This window comes from Mus pahari, chromosome 20 (genome assembly GCF_900095145.1).
Source record: "Mus pahari chromosome 20, PAHARI_EIJ_v1.1, whole genome shotgun sequence".
NCBI lineage: Eukaryota > Metazoa > Chordata > Mammalia > Rodentia > Muridae > Mus > Mus pahari.
This window is the reverse complement of record NC_034609.1, coordinates 28,333,786-28,354,244: the sequence shown is the minus strand read 5'-3', so window position 1 is coordinate 28,354,244 and position 20,459 is coordinate 28,333,786. Positions and strand designations below refer to the sequence as shown.

General features: G+C 45.2%; 2 protein-coding genes and 1 pseudogene across 2 annotated transcripts in view; 1 reads left to right on the top strand and 2 right to left on the bottom strand.

Annotated features, from left to right (window-relative positions):
• The window catches only part of LOC110337269 (acylcarnitine hydrolase-like), a 7,101-nt gene extending 4,115 nt beyond the window's left edge, over positions 1-2,986 (bottom strand). The window contains 3 exon segments of the mRNA XM_021220083.2: positions 320-461; positions 1,902-2,112; positions 2,891-2,986. Coding sequence (XP_021075742.1) covers positions 320-461; positions 1,902-2,112; positions 2,891-2,966 — 429 coding nt within the window. The 5' untranslated portion in view covers positions 2,967-2,986.
• Positions 2,987-4,217: 1,231 nt separating this feature from the next.
• On the top strand, positions 4,218-5,937 carry LOC110337271 (annotated as a pseudogene).
• Positions 5,938-9,304: 3,367 nt separating this feature from the next.
• LOC110337268 (acylcarnitine hydrolase-like) lies at positions 9,305-16,404 on the bottom strand. The gene is made up of 12 exons (XM_021220078.2): positions 16,235-16,404; positions 15,197-15,407; positions 14,007-14,133; positions 13,219-13,352; positions 12,884-13,142; positions 12,037-12,135; positions 11,635-11,775; positions 11,424-11,504; positions 11,047-11,191; positions 10,559-10,696; positions 10,117-10,189; positions 9,305-9,688 (listed from the first exon to the last, which is right to left on the bottom strand). The coding sequence occupies exons 1-12, from the start codon at positions 16,308-16,310 to the stop codon at positions 9,502-9,504; spliced, it is 1,671 nt and encodes a 556-aa protein (XP_021075737.1). The 5' UTR covers positions 16,311-16,404; the 3' UTR covers positions 9,305-9,501.
• Between the last annotated feature and the right edge of the window lie 4,055 nt (positions 16,405-20,459).

Sequence of the window (20,459 nt, the reverse complement as noted above, 5' to 3'; positions counted from 1 at the left end):
CACAACAGATAACCCAAAAGTACGAGTTTGGGTGACCTCAGTTTTGAGGTCTTGAGCCCCTAAGTGGATCTGCAAAGAGCAAGTCATAGAATGAGCTCTGGATTTATCAGAGAGCAAGAGCCTTTGATGGTTCCAGTGCTCAGTGTCCCATACCCAGGTTTCAGCTGCATCGTGTGGCTGAGATGGCCTTCTTTGACCCAAGAAAGGTAAGACTTTTATCAGGGTCCACCCTGTAATGGAACTCAGGTTGCTTTTGTCCCTTCTATAACCATCTTGACAAAATGTCTTCTCCCCAAGGTGGCCATGACCTGACACTCACAGGCAGGTTAGAGCCCTCATGGGCGTGGGCTGGCGTGTAGATGTTCAGATACAGGCAGTCCTCAGACATAGAGAAGGAAGACAGGATCATTTTCAGATCTGGCAGGCCTGCTTCATTCAGCATGTCAAGATTTTGCAGACACCTTTGAAAATAGCAAACAGGTATTCCAAGACATGGATGGTGATCCAAACCTAATGTGAATCTTGAGATTTTTATCTCAGCCATGTTCAGTCTGTGACCACATATTCTGTCTCCAAGTCCCTTCCAACCAAGGTAAAGGCCATGGGCTCCAAGAAATCTGGTGCGGAGCCAGATTTCTAAGGAGGCCCCCCGTTAGTTGGGGCCTAGATTTTAATCTTTCTAAGTCTAGGAGGGAGAGACTTGTAGGTGTCTCCATGGAAACAATGGGCTGTCTGTAGTGATGTTCATGGAATTGTATGAGAAGGGAAAATTCAGCTAAGCATTAGCAGGTGTATAAGCATTTTCTAGTCTCTTTTTCTGGGGGTAGTAGCTTGTATATGCTCAGCCCATGGAATGGCACTATTAGAAGTTGTGGCCCTGTTGGAGTAGGTGTGTCACCGTGGGTGTGGGCTATAAGACCCTCACCCTAGGGTCCGTGGCACCTTCAGATGAAGTTGTCGAATTCTCAGTTCCTCCTATACAGTGTCTGTGTAGATGCTGCCATGTTCCCACCTTCATGATAATTGATTGAACTTCTGAACCTGTGAGCCAGCCCCAATTAAATGCTGTCCTTTATAAGACTTGCCATGGTCATGGTGTCTGTTCACAGCAGTAAAACCCTAACTAAGACACTGGGTGTGGCTGTGATGTGAGCAGCTCCTATAGTTTTGATTAACTGTGTTTCCGTCAAATGATGGATTGTCATCTGGAGCCTCTAATAGTGGTTTTCTCCCCTATCTTGCTTTTGTCAGTATTTTATTACAGCAACAGAAAACAAACTAAGATCACCATATTGGAGTTTTGGACTCAAATATCTCTAACAGTAGAGGATTCAATGGACAATGCTGCCCTAAAGGGTAGTGAGCCTACTCACTTCACGAGTGCAGACTCTCAGGGAACTTCTCTTGTCTGCAGTGTCTCCAGAGGATATTCACCACATATACTTGTTTCTTGGTCAATGGCACATGGACTTATAAATTTTCACAATGACTGTGAGGATGGTGTTAGCAAGTATCTATCACTGCTGTAGCCTTCAAGGACATGAAGTATATTCTCCTGGATTCAGAGTGCTTGCTGCCTAATATGTGACATTTACTCATGCCTAGAGATGCACCCCTTGTGGTAGAGAACACTTTGGTTAATTGGAATGTGTGAGCATTTTTATCTTTGTTTCTCTCCATAGAACCTCCACGTTATTCCCTATGAGTGCCAAGTTTTTACCCAGGAGCCTGGCCCAGTTGTTCTACTCAGCCTTAGCACATCACTAGAGAAACACACGAGCTCTCATCCACAAAGAGAGAAAACTGCTGCATAGCTGAAATGGAGAAGACACTTCAGCATAGCCCAGAGCTCAGAGCACAGTCTCCCCCAGTACCTGAAACCCTCTGGGTCCAGAACTTACATGGCCGGCTGTGAGGTCCCATCTCTCACACCACTCCATGGTTCAGGGACCTCAGGAGGTTCAAAGCGCAGTGGTCCTACAGGAGGCTTGGCAAAGGGGATTCCCAGGAAGGTATGGACACCAGCTTTAGTGTCCTTCACATGGATAAGGCTGCCTTGGACCTGTCCTGTATATGTGTTTCTGATGGGGTTGGCCTCTGGTGAGTCCTGACCTGGTGGAGAGATGCCTCTAGGTTAGTTTTCTGTAATCAGCTGCCAGTAGATTGTGAGATTTCCATCTCATTGTTACCAGGGTGCAGGAGAAGGGAACACAGCCACCCTGCCCCCAGTTCACCTATGTTGTGTTAGTGTGGGAGTGTCCTTATCCCTCAGGCCAGGGATCTTTTTTATTACCATTTTTGAAGTGTGTCAGAACATTTCTCTAGCCAAAGAAGTTATCACACATTTAGAGACATTTGGCCACATGAGTTTATGATAATTGCTACTTTTATCCAAAGGTCAGTAGAAGCTATGGTCATTCACATATACCAAGTTGGGAAGAGTACCTTCTTACTTCCCCTAGAATTATCTCCTGATGTCTCTAAAGCTCCTTGCACTGAATTGCCTCCTCATTATGAGGTGATTTGAGATGTCTCTGACTCTCTGAGTGCTAGTGGGACCGCAAAATATGTGTATTTTTGTCGGGGAGCATGTTTCTCATCTTTTGTCTGTTGTGCCATTCTTCAACCTTTGGGTCATGATCATTGGAAAACACATATTCCTGCTGATCTTAGGAACTGAGAAACCACTCAAGAGCAACATTGCAGTAAGGAAGAAGCAATAAAAATGGTTTCATGGTTGAGTGTTTCTGATGCTGTCGGATATATGGGTTTTTCAATGATCATGACCCACAGGTTGGAAATGGCTGATCTATGGCTTACTCCCATTCCCTCTCTCCCACAAGCTTAGCTGACTCCAGTCATTCCCCATTGCCAGGTTAGTTAGCCTCACCCTGCACATGGATAAGAAGCAGCAGCAGCCCGAAGAGTCCAGCATTCAGCCCATTATGTAGTTGGTTCCGTGGCATGGTCAGCTCTCAGGCCTGAGTCTGTGCTGCTAAGATGACCAAGTTTCACAAACAGGAAGCATGAGGAGTGAACCTTGCCCAGGTAGGAATTTAAACCAAAAGGATGTAGGCGGGGAACATGGTGTGGTGGGTGAAAGTTCTCATTGCAGGAAAAGTAATTAGTCACAAGTGATAGAAGCCAATGGCCAGGAGGTAGGGAAAAGTTACCTCTGCTGTTTCTGATCCCTCTCTGGTCTCCTGGAGAGGGAACCGAATGAATTCTGAAGCTTGCCTGGGATACCAGGAACCCTGTCCCCTCGCCTGGCCAGAAAGCTGTAACAGGAGAAGCCAGAGTGCTTCTGTGAGAAGGTCACAGTCAAGATGTCACAGGAGTATCAGGCAAGTGCAGGAGCTCTGACTCCTGTGCTTTGAAGTCTCAGTTTACTGAGCCTGCTTCCAGGGTCCCTGGTCCCTACGATTATGTTAGGATCTGCATGGACAGTTTCCCTATTAGGTCACACTTGTTTTAACAAAACACACGGGCATTCTGGTGCTTTTAACGTTCACAGTCCCTTTTCCCTCTCCCTTCCCCTAACAGTTGTCTGCTGGCTCCTAGCTTGAAGAGGTTCTGTGGTCCTTATTGATCTTTCTTCTTGCCATTACCATTTTTTAAGCAAAGTTAACCTAGCTTTCTAGCTTGAGCTTTCTTTTTGACCCTGTTTTAAAACTTTTTTTTTTGATCTATAAAATAGACAAGAGATAGTTTCTACAATGTCCAAGTCATTTCAGCAGTCATCTTTCAGTAGGGATTCACAGGGTCATGGGTGTGACCTGCCTGCAGCAGGAATAGACCTTCTTGCTGCTGCTACCCAGTCTTTAAGTATGCCAGCATCTCTTGGAAGGGTGAAGCAGCGTCCTGCAAACCTTGCTAGTTTAATGGATCTTGGAATGAGTTCTTCATTGAATCAACAAGGAACTTGAACCACCCACGTCCTATTCTCGCATACTCACTGTCAAAGTTATGATAGTTACGCGAGGTCTCATCAAAAAAATAAATCATCCCTACACCTTTTTCTATCTCAGTGACACAGCAGTTTTCTCTCTTTGTGGATGAGGGTCCCGTGTGTTTCTCTGAGGATGTGCTAAGACTGATTAGAACAACTATACCATGCTCCTGGATCAGAGCTTGGCACTCATAGGGAATAACATGGAGGTACTATGAAGAGAAACAAAGGTAAAATTGAGAAAAATAGGAGCACTCTTCTAAGTAGCAGTATTAAAGAGTTCCATGGATTCTTACTGAAGGGTTATCCCCATCTGTGCTCCATATGTGATTTGCCAGTTCATTCTAATAAGGAGTGGAGTCAACACACCAATGGAGCAAGTCACAGTTGTCGATGCCAGCTTCTTCTTCTTGAAATCTACCCAGAATGGAATCCTGACAGTGATACTGGACACACAATGGGTGATCCATTCATGCTGCCGAAGTCTACAAACCCAGCACCAGGAATTCTGGGACTGCCACCTCCTTCATTTCATCTTGGAGGACCAGCAGTTGGACCAAGAGGAAATCTGGGTGCCGGTAATGGGAACCTACGGGGACCAAGACACATGCAAAAAGTGGCAGAGTGGAAGCCAGCCGAGTTGTTTATGTTGTGGATTTTCATGGAGGAAAAAACTTGAGATACCAGCTATTGCAACTGGTAGAACCATTTGGAGTCATTTCATATCATCTGATTCTAAATAAAATTAATGAGGCATTTATTGAAATGGAGACCACAGAAGATGCTCAGGCTACTATGGATTATTATACAACTACACCAGCATTAGTGATTGTCAAGCCAGTGAGGGTTAATTTATCCCAGAAGTATAAGAGAATAAAGAAACCTGAAGGAAAACCAGATCAGAAGTTTGATCAAAAGCAAGAACTTGGATATGTGATACATCTGAGCAATTTACCTCATTCTGGTTATTCTGACAGTGCTGTCCTCAAACTTGCTGAGCCTTATGGGAAAATAAAGAATTGTATATTGATGACGATGAAAAGTCAGGCTTTTATTGAGATGGAAACCAGAGAAGATGCAATGGCAATGGTTGACCACTGTCTAAAGAAGGCACTTTGGTTTCAAGGGAGATGGGTTAATGTTGACCAGTTTGAGAAGTATAAAAAACTGGTGCAGCGGATTCCTAACAGAGGCATTGACTTACTGGGAAAAAAAAAGAGAGAAATCCTGAAAAAGATCCTATTCTCCAGATGGAAAAGAATCCCCAAGTGATAAGAAGTCCAAACCTGGCGGTGCTCAGATGACTGAGAGTCCAACTGAGGGTACAGAACAAGAGGAGAAGGCAGGTGAGGATGGTGAGAAGGACTCCAAGGATGACCAGACAGAATAGGAGCCCAGTATGCTTCTTGATGAACTGCTGCTTATCGATGAGGAAGAAACTGCATCACTAACTAGAAAGTGGTAGTTCAGTGGTCGATAAGACTAATCTTGCTCATTTAGGCGATGTATCTTCTGATGGGAAAATGGAGCCTCCAGAAAAAGCCATGATAAAAGATGCAAGTGCTTCAGCAACATCTAAGAAAAACTTAAAAAGGTGGACAAGATCGAGGAACTTGATCAAGAAAGTGCAGCTGCATTGGAAAATGGGATTAAAAATGAGGAAATTACAGAACCGGGTGCTGAATCTGCTGAGAGTGTTGATCTGAACAGAGACACACATGAAAATGCGGATGGCCAAAATGATGAGAACATGGAGGATCATAAAACTCCAGATGAGTATAGAATTGGACCCTATCAGCCTAGTGTTCCTGTTGGTATTGACTATGTGATACCAAAGCCAGGGTTTTACTGTAAGCTGTTTTCACTCTTTTATACAAGTGAGGACATTGCAAAGACTACTCATTGCAGCAGTCTTCCTCAAAGATCAGAAATTAAAGGAATTTCTGCACAAGTAGGCAGAAGAACAAAGGAAGAAGAAGGAAACTTAAGATGTACAAGAAGCTTAGTTATTTCAAAGAAAACAATGGTTCTTTGATTTTAATGTTAACCTTTTTAAAAAATACAATACTGATAGTTAGAAACGACCATATTTTTTTGTTTTAGTGGTAAATAATCGATGTCTGTTCATGTGTTTAAGTGTTATAGCAAAAAGTACACATACGATTTAGTTAATGAAAATGTTTTTGTTTCATCCAAGTGACAACAGAAAAAAGTACTCCCTAGAGACTGACTGTTGTGAGTAAGCCATGGAAAACAACGTGCACCACTAAGAGAAAGATAACATAGAACCATTCAGAAAAATGAAATCTAGTCATTTGAGGCTTCAAAGAAGTGTTAGCTTTCGATTCCATTCAATAAAGAACAAAACCAATTATATTTTTTTATTACTTTTCATCTGAAACATTCCACATTTTAATCTGAGCCTTGCAGATTTTTCATTTGACTTTGGAAGCTGTTTTGGTTGCATTGCATTTTTAGAGAACTTCATTCATGTGAGACTGGCCATTCAAATGCAGGTGCAGTTTTCTTTTAATGTCATGCTGTTTAGATGATAAGAAATATTAAGTAGTTGGCTTTAGATTTGTAATTTTTTTCTGAGTTCCTGCTAGGTTTTGTATTCTAGTAGTCAATATTATTTCAGTGAAATGTAAAAATATTCTCCTTCTCTTTGACCAGTATTAATTTCTTGAGAATCTATAGCTTGTCACTTGAACCCTATAGCTGTCATACATCTCTGGTATAATTAACATTTGATTTTTGAAGTGTCTAAACCATCTACATTTTCAAGATGTAATTTTACATCTCTGCATTTCAAAAACAGCTTGTCCATAATTCTAGACTCATACTTCTAATTCATGTACCTGTACATGTGACCTTTGTGAGCAGAAGTTTGCATGTATAATCTGTGTTTACTTGTAACTCTCTGGATATATACTGCTTATATCTGTGGATTCAAGTTACTGAAGTAAATACTAATAAAAAGAAACATAGGCCATATTGACTGGTTGGATAAACATGTTTGGATTGTTAACCAAAATAAATAAATAAATAATGAAATAATGAAATAAAGTTCACAGTCCCTGTTCACTCCACTGTTATGATTTGTCTCCTTTAGTGATCAGCTCCTGCCAAGATCAACTTCACAGTCACTCATCCAATTAACAGATAATTTTAATTGTTTGCATCTATTGTTCTCATGGATATGTGTATGCGAATGCTCCCAGGCTATGGTTCATATATGGAGGTGAAAGAAGAATTTGTGTTAAGTCCATCTTCTCCTGCCACCATGGCAATCTCAAAAAGGAACTTAGGTCATCAAAATTGGAGGAAAGTTCTCTTACCACACCCTGATTACTCTCCTCTTAGTCACATGATCAGTATTTAATGGGGCCTTAATAGCTCCAACACTGGGGTCAATCTATGATAAAGCCTATATACAAATCTAAAAATAGAAGTTTCAGAATTGCAAAGAACTCAGAGAACCTATACAAAAGAACGAAGGATCGGGAGCCCATACTCAGTCCAGCCTGACTCTCTGAAGGAAGTGTTGTGGGAATCAGTGTCAGACAGCCTTTAGTGAAGATTGACCTTGACTCCAAATTATGGTTACAATCTTTATTATCCAGGTAATAATCCAGAACTGTACAGCACGGCACTACAGAACTTCTTCCTTGTGTCTCTCTGGCTGCTTCCCTGGCACAGCACAGCACAGTTTTTCCTTCCTTCTCAGGACATCCCTGCATGCTCTGCTCCTCAGTGTACTATCACTCAAAGGCCCCATGTGGATGATGGCCATGGCCACAGTGAAAATGTGAAATGAAGAAGATACTCAGGTTCTGCTCTGTGGAAGGAGGGAGTGAATAGTGAGAGCATGAGAGATAGAGATAGATGTGTGTGTGTGTGTGTGTGTGTGTGTGTGTGTGTGTGTGTATGAAAGACAGAAGCAGAGAGAGAAACAGAAAGACAGAAAAACAGAGAGAGAGAGAGACAGAGACAGAGACCGAGAGACAGAGACAGAGACCTTGCTTTGCCTCTTAGGATACACATGTCATGAACAGGGCCATCACAACATAATCCACACGGAGACAGAGCCTGAATGCCATCTGGCTCAGCAACATGGGGTATGGAGAACACCAGGGGAATTCCATGGACTGGGAGACTCTTCAATATGTTGAGTCTACAGCTACTCAAATACTACTGCTCTACCCACACAGGCTTGACAACCACTTTAGGTGTAGAGCCATTGATATTTCAGCAGTGCCCCCCCCAGGCCCTATAAATGTGGAAATTCAATTCCTAGGATATCCTGTATTTAGACAGTTGACACAGCCTGGGATTGTTTTTGCTGACATATATCAATACCATCCCCCGGAGCATCTAACATTCCATCCATAACTTCATCATGAGCTGTCTCTGGGATTGCAAGAATATCAGTTTGAGTCTCTCATTGTAAAAGATCGATTCCCCATAACTTCAGGTGTATGTCAGGCACACAAGGTTGTAATTTCCCTGTTTTCACTTCTGGCCACACATATCAATTCATAGTATACTTTATTTTACTTAAGATAATTTTCTAAATTTCTATTTACTTATTTATTTATTTTAAGATAATTTTCTAATTCCTATAAACTGTATACAAACTTTCTGTAATGTCTCCATACAGGAGTTGGTGGGAAAATTGCTTTTAAAGTCTTTAATGCTTGAGAGGAGAAGGATGACTTTTCTGACAGGCTTAGCTACAGTAGAAGGTTACTTTCCAAACCCAAGCCTTAGCAGCTGCCCTGACGCCAACCCCATCTCTGCAGAAGGAACATGGAGGACTTGCATGTCCCATACCACCCAGGACCAGCCGAAGTCAATTCCACCAAAGAGTATGTTTAAAAATATGTTCACAAAAGCTATTGGTCTTGATGATGCTTCAAGCCATGGCAGCCCACCAAGCTGTGCCCTGCCTGCTAGAAGTTTGGCCACTGAAAATCAGAATGCCCCCATGCAGGCTTGGAGTTTATGATGTTTTGGGAATAACATTCTGAACTGATGAAGGCAATAGAGCTTGGGGAAAGCAGATTTTCTGTTGTCAATTTTAAATATGAGAAAACACAACTTGCTAAGATTTTGATGTAGTCAATCTCTTAGAGCCAACAGTTCCTGAAGCATCCATTTCATCTGAAGAAGGTCCAGGAGATGGCGAAAAGGAAACTTTGGGAGAAGATAATGGAAAGAAGAAAGGAAAGATGGAAGGAAGGGAAGATGGAAGGAAGGAAGAAAAGAAGGAGAGAAGGAAAGAATGAGGAGCCTAGTCTCAGTGAAGGGTTAAAGAAGATGGACCACATTGGGGTTCTCATATCCACAGTGTAATTTGAGAATTGATTAAATTTGATGAAAGTTTGCCCAGAATGATAAGGAATACATACAGAGTGTTTTTCACACATGAAAGCTCAAAGACTGAGGTGACAAATGCTTATATAAGTGTTGGAACAAATAAAACTAAATAAATGGACATTGTAACGCTATTGACTTTAAACCCCAAACACATTTCCTGATACACGGTACTAAAGCTCCGTGTGCTTGTCCTGAGAAGCCTTTAGCTCCTGGATCTTCTGGGGCAGAGTCTTGGTCCAGAACTGCAGCCTTCTGGCCTTCAGGGCTCGGCCCACAGCAGGCTGGGTGTCCAGCTGCAGGTACTGCTCATCATGGTCCATCAAAGGCCAGTAGGGTAGACCCTCGCTGTTGGGGTTCCTGTGGATATATCACCCAGCAAAGAGCAGTAAGGTTGCGCTCATCCTAAGCCCAATCCCATGTTTTGGATCAGGGCAGTACAACAAGTAGGACATTGGTTAAGGGGTCTGATGTGACTTGTGTCCTGATATGTACATGCAAGTGTTACTCGTGTGTCTCTACTTCATGTGGGGAGACTGCCTGACCTGCTTTGGGTTACCTCTAAGAGGTGAGATCTAAGGAACAGTAGCATAGCATTATAGCCCCACCAGCTTTGTCACTGTGAGATGACCAGTGTCTGACACCTACAAAGTATCCTTATAAATGTGCTATTGTGTAGGAAAGACTCCGTGATGCAATGAAAGATCCATGTATGCTACAAGGCCACCATCCAGTAGGGAGCCCTCGATAGGGACCCAAACATGTTAGGTTGAGAGGCATGTTCTCACCCATGTCTTGCAAAGTTGGCCCAGTACTTCATCATCCTCCGGCTCAGCAGCTCCTCCTCCTTAGTGAAGTCAACTGGAGTCATGAGGAAGACAAAGTCAATGCCACCTCATGTAACTGTCAACTCATTCTTCACATGCACCATCCCAGCTGCTGTCTGTCCCCAAACTATTGACTTTGTTGCCTCCCTTCTTCATTATTCAGAATCCAAGGTCCATGCAAGTGTCTAATTCAACTCCTGCCCCAATGTGCTGTCAGCTCCTCCATCACAGGCTGGAAGGGTGCAGATTCTAAGCTGGGCATGTTTTGGGGGATATAATATGCTACACATTTGATTTTCTCCACCCTCAGAACTTAGGTTTCCTCCATGACCTAAGAGCTCAGGAGTCCCCTAGGAAGTCATCTGGGATCTCATTCACTTCAAGAAAAGAAAGGAATGCTCACGTTTCATGTCACGAAAGAAGTACCCAAAGACAAAGGGAATGTCATCAGCATGGTCAGCCTTCACGTGGGGTGGCCTGACCTCCTTGAGAGAGGCGGTCTGATGTTGGAACTCATAAAAGTAGACAGGAGCATGGGAACCTGGAGGAGGGACAAAGAGTGGCATAGTGGTCCCTCACCTGAACCTTTTTCCCTATACATATTTGGTGACAAGATACCTTAATAAAAAAACTACCTGGAATCATAGAAATTAAATGGGAGAGTTAGCCTCCAGGCTGAGCACTAGCAGTGGAAAAGCCCTTGGTTGGGAAGCCCATGGCCTTCCCAACTGAGTCGTTTTGTTAAGTCAATAGAGTATCAGCAACCCATTTTCCTCTCTGTACCCAGATTTCACTCTCTTAAATTAGACATGAGGAGACCTGGACACCACCACACTCCACAGCACTCACCCAGGACCTATCTCCCCTAAGCCTTGACACAGATGTACTCACGCTGAAAATAGGCTACTTGGAGTGCAGGGATCACAAACATGAAGTCTTCCATCATCTCTCTGAACTGTGCTTGGAGGGTCTGGGCGTCCTCGGTGTCCCCCATGTACTCTTCCATTAGCAGGTCACCACACTCAGGAGGCAGCATCTACACCAAGGAGAACAGGAACATTGAAGTTGGCATATTGTAGGTTAGGTAGACAGTAACCTTTGGTGTCGGGAGAATGGGGCCTGGGATGATATAGGGTATATGCAAAAAGGTTCACGATCTGAGGTAGCCCCATACCAAATCATACATGTATATGATTTTTATTAATAGGGATGCTACCAGAGGAGATATGAGGGATCTGAATATTAGGACAGAATGAGAACTATTTTACCATTTGTGCTGTTGTATTCTTCAAAACAGCCTGCAGGTTCACTCTGGTTATTTCCTTTATTGTCTGAGCAAAGCCCATGACCTGGGAGGCAGAAGACAGTATTAAGTGTGGGGTCTGGTGAACTTGGATTGAAGATGTATTGAGTTTCCATGAACATATCTGCTTGGCATATGAGTCTCCAGGCTCCCAGAGGATTGGAACTCTGCCTTACCATAGGAATGGTCCAACCGAACTCATCATTGTTGACCCCAATGATGCTGGGGACAGGGTGAAAATCCTCAGATGCCAACAACTCTTTGGGAGGCCTGGGGAAGAACTCCCCATCCACCACAGCAGGGACCATCTGGACGACCTGAGTGGCATTAGAGGTCAATGCTGGAGGTTAGTGAAATAAATATCCTGATGTCCACTGAGTCACTTCCGCCTCTTTCTCATTTCTCTCTAGTTTCGGGGAGATCTGCTCACCCTGGGGGAGAATCTACACTTAGATTAGCCTATCTGGGTGCATTTTGCACCCAGAACTGAAAGAACACAGAGGCACAAAGATAAGGTATTTGGTTCAGAATCCCACATCATGTAGACCAGGTTCTCCCAGACACACAATTCTCCCAACCTTGTTAACAGCCAGAATCTCCTCTTCACTCTTGCCTCTCAGACAGCGCACCAGGGCCTGTGAATCCGTGGCCTCACATCCAGAGCTCTTGGCCACCGTCTGCAAAAGGGAACAAGCAGGGAGAAGAGTTCTCAGTTCCAAGTCGATGCTGTGTGCCTAATTCTCACACTGTAGCATGTGTTGTGTGGATTGGAATGAATACATATTATTCCCACTGTCCTATTGTTCAAAAGTGACAGCCATCAAGCGGGACTCTTTCTACCTGCATATCTGTTCTTTTTTGTTCAAGGTAGTTTTGTTTTCTCCTCCTATCTTTTTGTGTTTAAAAGATTAGGGAAACTATAATTGTTTAAGGTTTGTATATTAAGGATATAGGAGAAAGTATAAGTCTTTATTGCTTCTTTTATTTGACAGAGTGTTTTTTTTTTTTTTTTTCCTGGAACCTCATCTGGTCTGTGCACATTCAGGGATTCTCTACCTACCTCCGACCTGACCTGAGTAACATGAGACTTATAGATGCATGCTACTGTCTCCAGCCCTCTGTGTGTTCTCAGGATTTGTACTTAAGTGCTCAGACTTGCTCTCCAAGCACTTTTCAAAACCAGTGAACCAGCTCCCAAGTATATCCATACTTATTTTTTTTACCAATGATGGCAGCTGCAAGGAGCAGTTTGCTTGTCTGCTAACATACTTATTCAGTATGAAGTAGAGTTGAGTAGATGCTCACCCCCGTGTTTCTCGGAAATTATTTTAAAGTAGTGATTTTTCCCATGGCTCTTGCTTTTGCCACAGAGAATCAGAGTACAAGAGTTATAAAGGCTGAGGCAGCAGGACTGAGAACACTTACAGTAGAGACCATCTCAGAGGTGTCAGCGATAAGGTAAGGAATCAGGGCCACTCCACTTTCCATGATGGCTCCATGGAAGAGTCCTTTGGACATGGGGGACACAACATGGGAAGACACACTTGAGCCACCTGCAGACTCGCCAAAAATGGTGACCTGGTCAGGGTTGCCTCCAAAGTGGGCTATATTCTGCTGGACCCAGTGAAGGGCAGCCGCTTGGTCCAGGAGTCCCCAGTTGCCTCTGGCATGCTGGTCTCCAGTGCTGAGAAGTGGAAGGGACATGGATCAAAGGGCTGTCTAGGTTCTGGTCAGCTACTATTTCCCAGTCATGGCCTTACCTAAAAAAGCCCAGGACACCCAGACGATACTGGATAGTGACGACCACTAAGTCCTCAGTGACTGCCAATAGAGATCCATCATACATGGAAGCCATGCCAGCAATCAGTCCACCACCGTGGATCCACACCATCACCTGGAGAAGTCAAGAGAGATGCCAGGAAGCTCCTAGCCTGTCCAAGCTCTCTGGTCTGCTTACTAGAATATTAACCCCTGGGACTCTGTGCAGCTACAGACATAAGTAAACATTCTCAGGACTTCAGGGTTTTGGCCACTACCAGGGACATCTAGTAGCTGCTCAGTGTTCTTCTATTCCTGACCCTCACTGTGCATTGTACTTTGAATTAATGCCTCCCAATAGAGAGTAATCTCATCATTACACAGGTTCTTCACAGTGGAACAGAGGGGTGTCTCCATGGATATCTCTCCAGATTAGAAGTTAAAAGGATCATCAACCCTCATTGTCACAACGGACCATCCAAAAGGATAAATTTGGGTGACCTCAATGCCTGATCCCCTAAGTGTTCTGCAGAGAACAAGTTGTAGAATGAGTTCTGGTTTTATTAAAGAGCTGGAGCCTTTGATGGCTCGGTACTCCCGTGCCGTGTCCCATACCCAGGTTTCAGCTGCATCATGTGGCTGAGATGGTCTTCTTTGACCCAAGTAATTACCTTACTTTAGTCAGGATCCACCCTGTAATGGAACTCAGGTTGCTTTTGTCCCTTCTAATCAATTTGAAAAAAAAAAAAAAAAAGCCCTCTCCCCAAGCTGATCATAACCTGACACTCACAGGCAGGTTAGAGCCCTCATGGGCGTGGGCTGGTGTGTAGATGTTGAGATACAGGCAGTCCTCAGACATAGGGACAGGCGGCAGCTTCAGTTTTATCTCTTTCATTACATCAAGATCTTGCAGACACCTGATGAAAAGAACAATCAAATATTCCAGTAGGTATATGATGCTCAAAACCATATGTGAGTCTGGATTTTTTTTTTCCAACCACTTTAAGCTGCTCCCTGTGAGAGCTGGGTGGAGCCAGATTTTTAGGGAGGCCTCCAGTAGGTTAGGGCCTCAATGTCTTTATTTTTAGACTTGTGTAGAGAGACCGTGGGTGTTCCCATGAAAATGTTTGGCTTTCTGTAGTGACATTCATGGAGTTATATAAGAAAATTGAGCTATGCATTATCAGGCACACAAGAATTTTCTAGTCTCTGTTCCTGGGTGTGGCTATGATGTGAGCAGCTCCTGTAGTTTTGATTCTCTGTGTTTACCAAATGATGGATTGTAATCTGGAGCCTCTAATAGTAGCTTTTGCCCCTAAGTTGCTTTCTTTGGCTACTTTATTACAGCAACAGAAAACAAACTAAGATCCCAGTATTTGGTATTGGGCTCACACAGCTACTAGAGGGTTCAATAGACAATGCTGCCCTAAAGGGTAGTGAGTAGTCCTTGATCACATGTGCAGACTCTCAGGGAACTTCTCTTGTCTGCAGTGTCTCAAGAGCGAATTAATTACATATACTTGTTCCTTGGACAACGGCACATGGCCCTATAGGTTGTCACAGTGACCGTGAGAGTAGGGTTAGCAAGTATTGATCACTCATACATTCCTCAGGAACCTGAAGTGTATTCTCCTGGAGTCAGGGGCACTGGTACCTAATAGGTGACATTTACTCATGCCTGGAGATACTTCCCATTGTGGCAGAGAACACTGAGCTTAATCTAAATCTGTTAACACTTTATCGTTGTTCCCCCTCCATAATATCTACATGTAATTCCCTAGGAGTGCCAAGTTTTTACCCAGGAGCCTGGCCCAGTTGTTCTACTCAGCCTTAGCCCATCACCAGAAAAACACACGGGGCACTCATCCACAAAGAGAGAAAACTGCTGCGTAGCTGAAATGGAGGGGACACTTCAGCATAGCCCAGAGCTCAGAGCACAGTCTCCCCCAGTGCCTGAAACCCTCTGGGTCCAGAACTTACATGGCTGGATGTGCAGTCCCATCTCTCACACCACTCCATGGCTCAGGGGCCTCAGGAGGTGCAAAGCGCAGGGGTCCTACAGGAGGCTTGGCAAAGGGGATTCCCAGGAAGGCGTGAGCACCGGCTTTACTGTCCTTCACATGGATAAGGCTGCCTCGGACCTGTCCTGTATGTGTGTTTCTGATGGGGCTGGCCTCTGGTGAGTCCTGACCTGGTGGAGAGATTCTATCAGGGTTATGTCTCTGCAACCAGCTGCCAGCAGATTGTGAGATTCCCCTCTCGTTGATACAAGGGCACAGGGGAAGGGAACCCAGCCCCCCCCCATCCCAGTTCAGTTTTGGGGTAGGAGTGTAGGAGTGTCCCTGTCCCTCAGGGACAGGAGTCTTTCCTGGTTCATTTTTGAAGGGTTTCCCACCATTTCTCTAGCTAAAGAGGTCACACACTCAGAGCCATTTGGCCACATGAATTTATGATTATTCTCATTCTTACTCAAATGTCAAGAGTAGTTACAGTCATAGCCATACTCTAAGGAGGGAAAGCTGCCTTCTTACTTCCCCTGAATTCTCAACTGCTTTCTCAAAGCTCCTTACACTGAACTGTCTCTTCAGTATAGAGTGATCTTTAGATGTCTCTGACCCTCTGAGTGTTAGTGGGTCCCCAAAATGTGTGCGCTTTTGTCTGGGAACTGGTAGGCACATGTCTCATATTTTTATCTATTGCATCAGTCCTCAAGCTGTGGGACATGACCATTGGAAAACACATATTTCTGATGCCCTTAGGAACTGAGAAACTGCTCAAGAGCAACATTAAGTTGGGAGGTAGCAGTAAAAATAATTTTATGGTTGGGTGTTTCTTATTCCATTCAATATATTGGTTTTTCCTATGGTCGTAATCTACAGTTTGAGAATATCTGATCTATGGTTTTTGATCAGTTCCCTCCCTGACCCAATGCTTTCCTTCCCACAAGCTCAACCTCTGACATGCAGAACTCGGCAGCTCTGACTCCAGTCATTCCCATGCCAGTTTAGTGAGCCTCACCCTGCACATGGACGAGGAGAAGCAGGAGTCCAAAGAGCACAGCATGCAGCCATCTGTGCAGTGGGTTCCGTGGCATGGCCGGCTCTCAGGCCTAGGTCTGTGCTGCTAGGAAGACCGTGTTTCATAAACAGGAAGCAGACTGCGTGAGTCCTGCCCAGGCAGGAATTTAAACAAAAAGGATGTAGGTGGAGATCTTGTGGTGGTCGGTCAAAGTTCTCACTGTAGGAGAAGTTATTAGTTAACAAGTGACAGGAGCCAATGGCCAGGAGGCAGGGAGTAGTCACCTCTGCTGTTCCAATTCTCTCTGTGGCCTCCTGGAAAGGCACAGCATGAATTCTGGAGCTCGTTTGGGATACCAGGAACTCTATCCCCGTATTTGGCCAGAAAGCTGTAACAGGATAAATCAGAGTGCTTCTGTGAGAAGGTCACAGTCAAGATGTCACAAGAGAATCAGGCAAGTGCAGGAGCTCTGAGTGTGACCTCATTCTCAAGTCTCCCCTGGCCTTTGAAGACTCAGTTTATTGAGCCTATTTCCAGGGTCCTTGGTCCCTGCAATTATCTTAGGATCTGCATGGGCCCCTCTCCCCATTAAGTCATCCTTGTTTCAACAAGACACACTGACATTCTGGTGGTTTTAGGGTCCCCAGTCCCTGTTCTCTCCGCTGTTGTGATGTGTCTCCTCTAGTGATCAGCTCCTGCCAAGACCAACTTCAAAGTCACTCATCCATTTAACAAATAATTTTAATTGTTTGCATTGATTGTGCTCATGGATATACGTGTGTGTGTGTGTGTGGATGCTGCCAGACTATGGGTCATATATGGAGGCGAAAGGAGAGTGTGTGCTAAGTGTATCTTCTCCATCCACTGGTAATCTCAAGGTGGAACTTAGGTCATCAGCACTGAAAGAACATTCTCTTACAGCACACTGATTACTCTCACTCTTAATCACATGACCAGTATTTAATGGGGCCTTAATAACTCTAACATTATGGTCAATCTATGACCATAGAAGTTTCAAAATTACAAAGAACCCCGACAGGATGTATCAAAGAATGAAGGATCAGGACCCCATACCTAGTCCATCCTGACGCTCTGGAGGAAGTTTTGTGGGCATCAGTGTCAGATAGCCTTTAGTGCATGTGAGAATTTGCCTTGCCTCCAAATTATGATTACTGTCTTTATTATCCAAATAATAATGCAGAACTTTAGAGCATGGCACTACAGAACTTCTTCCTTGTGTCTCTCTGGCTGCTTCCCTGGCAAAACCCAGCACAGTTTTTCTGCCTCCTCTAATGTCACCCCTCCAATGCACTCTTGTCCTCTCTGTGGTCCTAGCCTTTCTTGGTTGCTGTTCTCTCTACACCAAGTTCCCTGACCAAAGAATTGCTAGACCACGAGGGCTGAGAAGTTCCCAGTGCGTCCCAATCTCGGGATGAAGAAGCCAGATCCTAATGGGTGCGGGGGCATCCCTGTGCTTCTTAATCCCAGACATTTCTGTAGCTCAGCTCGGGAAATCCCTGTGCGCTCCGCTCCTCACTGCACCATCACTCAGAGGCGCGGCATGTCCAAACCCCAGAAATACTGAGACTAGCAGTAGGATCGCTTCCCCACTGCCTGTGGTCTGGGTTTCCAGGCATACATAGCTCTGTGTGGACTTTTGCCTCCCTGCCTCCCCCCCCCCCCCCCAAGGAGGTCACTTAGCCTGGCAGCACCTGGAAGTCCTCCTTATGCAGATGAGGCATCCGGAGTGCGCTGGCCCCAGCCAATGATGTACACTCACTTTAAATATCTCTCTACCTACTCCCACAATGGTTAAACCATTAAACTAGCTGTCTCCTTCATGGCTCCAGCTGCATATGTAGCAGAGGATGGCCTTGTCTGGCATCAAAGGGGCGGGAGGCCCTTGGTCCTGTGAAGGCTTGATGCCCCTGCATAGGGGCTGTGGGGCAGGAGTGGGTGGGTCAGTGGGAGAGCACCCTCGTGGAGGTAGGGGGAGGGGTGGGATGGGGGTTTTCAGAGAGAAAACCAGGAAGGGAGATACAGTTGAAATGTAAATAAACAAAATAACTAGTAAAAAATTAAAAAAAAAATCCTAGCTGTCTCCTGAGAACGTTCTAGTTGAGTTCACAGCTGCCTGAGGTCTCTTCTGTTCTTGGCTGTTCTCACCTGGCTCCCCCATCAGGATCCACACTTGTTGATGGCAGCTAGCACACTGAGACCGACAGGAAGGTGGAACCTAAATAGCAGCTGGCTATGTAATGTGGATCATGAAGACCACAAGTTTGCACAGAAGGAAGGTGAACTATCCCAGCCAGGGTACATTGACACCCCCCCCCCCCCCCCNCCCCCCCCCACACACACTCATCTTTCCTCCTGTGACAAGTCTTTTTTCTTTCTGTCTCTTACTTTTGGTTTGCACCATAGTGAGGGACTAGGTACAATGATGGGGCAAATGACACCTTCTGACCACAGATAATCCTTGGTATTGGTACAATCCCCCCCCCCAGCCCTCTTCCCAGATCCCCTCAGCCCACTTGGGTGTTGACTATAACCCTTTACATTTTTCTTTCCTTGAAAGAAACCCAGGATTGCAATGACCAGTTAAAATCCCTTAGGGTGGTCACCAGATTCTCTGAAATCCGCAGGTAGGCTTATGTCTAAGACTTTGGGGAACACCCTGTGGAGCCACACGCCCCACTGGAAACATTCACCTCTGACTCTGGCATTTCCAAACCATTTCTATCATGGGAAATACATCATCACTTTAAAAGGAGTCTCAAATGAGAGGGTCAAGCACCCTGCTAAAGGGAAGCTGGATTCCTTTTGGGAAGGGGTCCTTGAGGCAGCTACCTTGGTGATGGTAGGTGATCCATCCTTATGACTCTGATACATGGACTTGGGTCATTTATCGCACCCACTGCCAAGGGAATCAGAAAGGAAAGCCCCCCCTCCTCCATTTTCTGCCCATTATAGCTGCTGTCTACCAATATGTGGTTCCCTCTAAGCTGGGGCCCACCAAAGATGCTTCATCTTCCCCATAAGATGACTCTGATGCTGAACGTCCTGACGACCACCCCATCACAGGTATCGACATGCTAGAAAAGGCCATAGAGGAGATTCGCAAAACAATTGTTTCCTCAGTCATGGGAGCATATTGTGGTCCCACCCAACTCACCCTGATCCTCCCTTGCCTCCTTACATGGCACAGCAGCATGGCACTTCTCCCTCAGCAGCTCCTTCCACTTCCAAGCAGCTCTGCCACCTCTGGGTCTTTGCTGTGAGTCCAGAGATTCAGGCAATCCTGCTTAATGTCCACACCACCCAGACTAAGCCTCCAAATTGGTCTCCTTAGCAGGCTGGAGACTTAAAAGAGCTCAGGCAGGCAATCAAGGGTGATGGTATGCATGCCCCGTGGACTAAATCCCTTCTCCAAAGTCAAATCTTTAAACATGCCCCAGGATTGGCGAGATGCCTGTCATTCCTCTTTAGGCATCCTGCATTTTCTATAAGTGGAAGGGTCTCTACAGAGATAAAAATGCCTCCAGCAGGTCAGGTGGAAATTACTATCATAGGCCATGACTTAGGTAATAAAGAAGGTAAAGGAATTCCAACTATGATGGCCCCATAGGTTGAATTAGTCTATTCACTGATCTTAATACCGACCATCCAGATCCAGATGGACTTGGGGATCCATCCCATAAACAACCCCCAAGCCCAGACTCTATTGCATATGCCAGCAAGATTTTGCTGACAGGACCCTGATACAGCTGTCTCTTGTGAGGCTATGCCAGTGCCTAGATCCAGCCCGTGGGCCCTCACTCCATTCTCAGCTCTTCTGCAGCTTCCAGTGGTGCCTGGATGCTCAAGAGCCTGAGAATCAGACGCCCCTGGTCTCTCTGCCCAGCTCCAGCTGTCTCCGGGGACCTCAGACTGTGCTCCCCCGCCCCTGTAACAGTGTCCCACAGCTTCCCATAGCCTGACACCCACCCAGCGTGGGGGTAAGCACAGTCAAACCTCCACGAGCATCATCCCTAGCCCCGTGGTAGAGTAGATGTGGGACTCCATTCCCTAGCCCCGTGGTAGAGCGGATGTGGGACTCTATTAACCCTACAGCACAGTCTCCTTCTCTTCCCCCCCCCCCCCGCCACACACCCAGCTCCCTGCCCTGTCCAGAGGCTTCGGGGACTTGAAATCAAAGGTACATGGCACCAGGCAGAGACATGAC

What these genes read in the sequence shown, in the direction of transcription:
- LOC110337268 (XM_021220078.2), bottom strand. Translation starts at nt 16,310, where the DNA reads ATGCCACGGAACCCACTGCACAGATGGCTGCATGCTGTGCTCTTTGGA. An exon ending in CCTCTGAGATGGTCTCTACT is followed by an intron (nt 12,136 to 12,883) that starts GTAAGTGTTCTC and finishes TCCCTTTTGCAG; the next exon opens with ACGGTGGCCAAGAGCTCTGG. An exon ending in CCAAGTAGCCTATTTTCAGC is followed by an intron (nt 10,697 to 11,046) that starts GTGAGTACATCT and finishes TCCCTCCTCCAG; the next exon opens with GTTCCCATGCTCCTGTCTAC.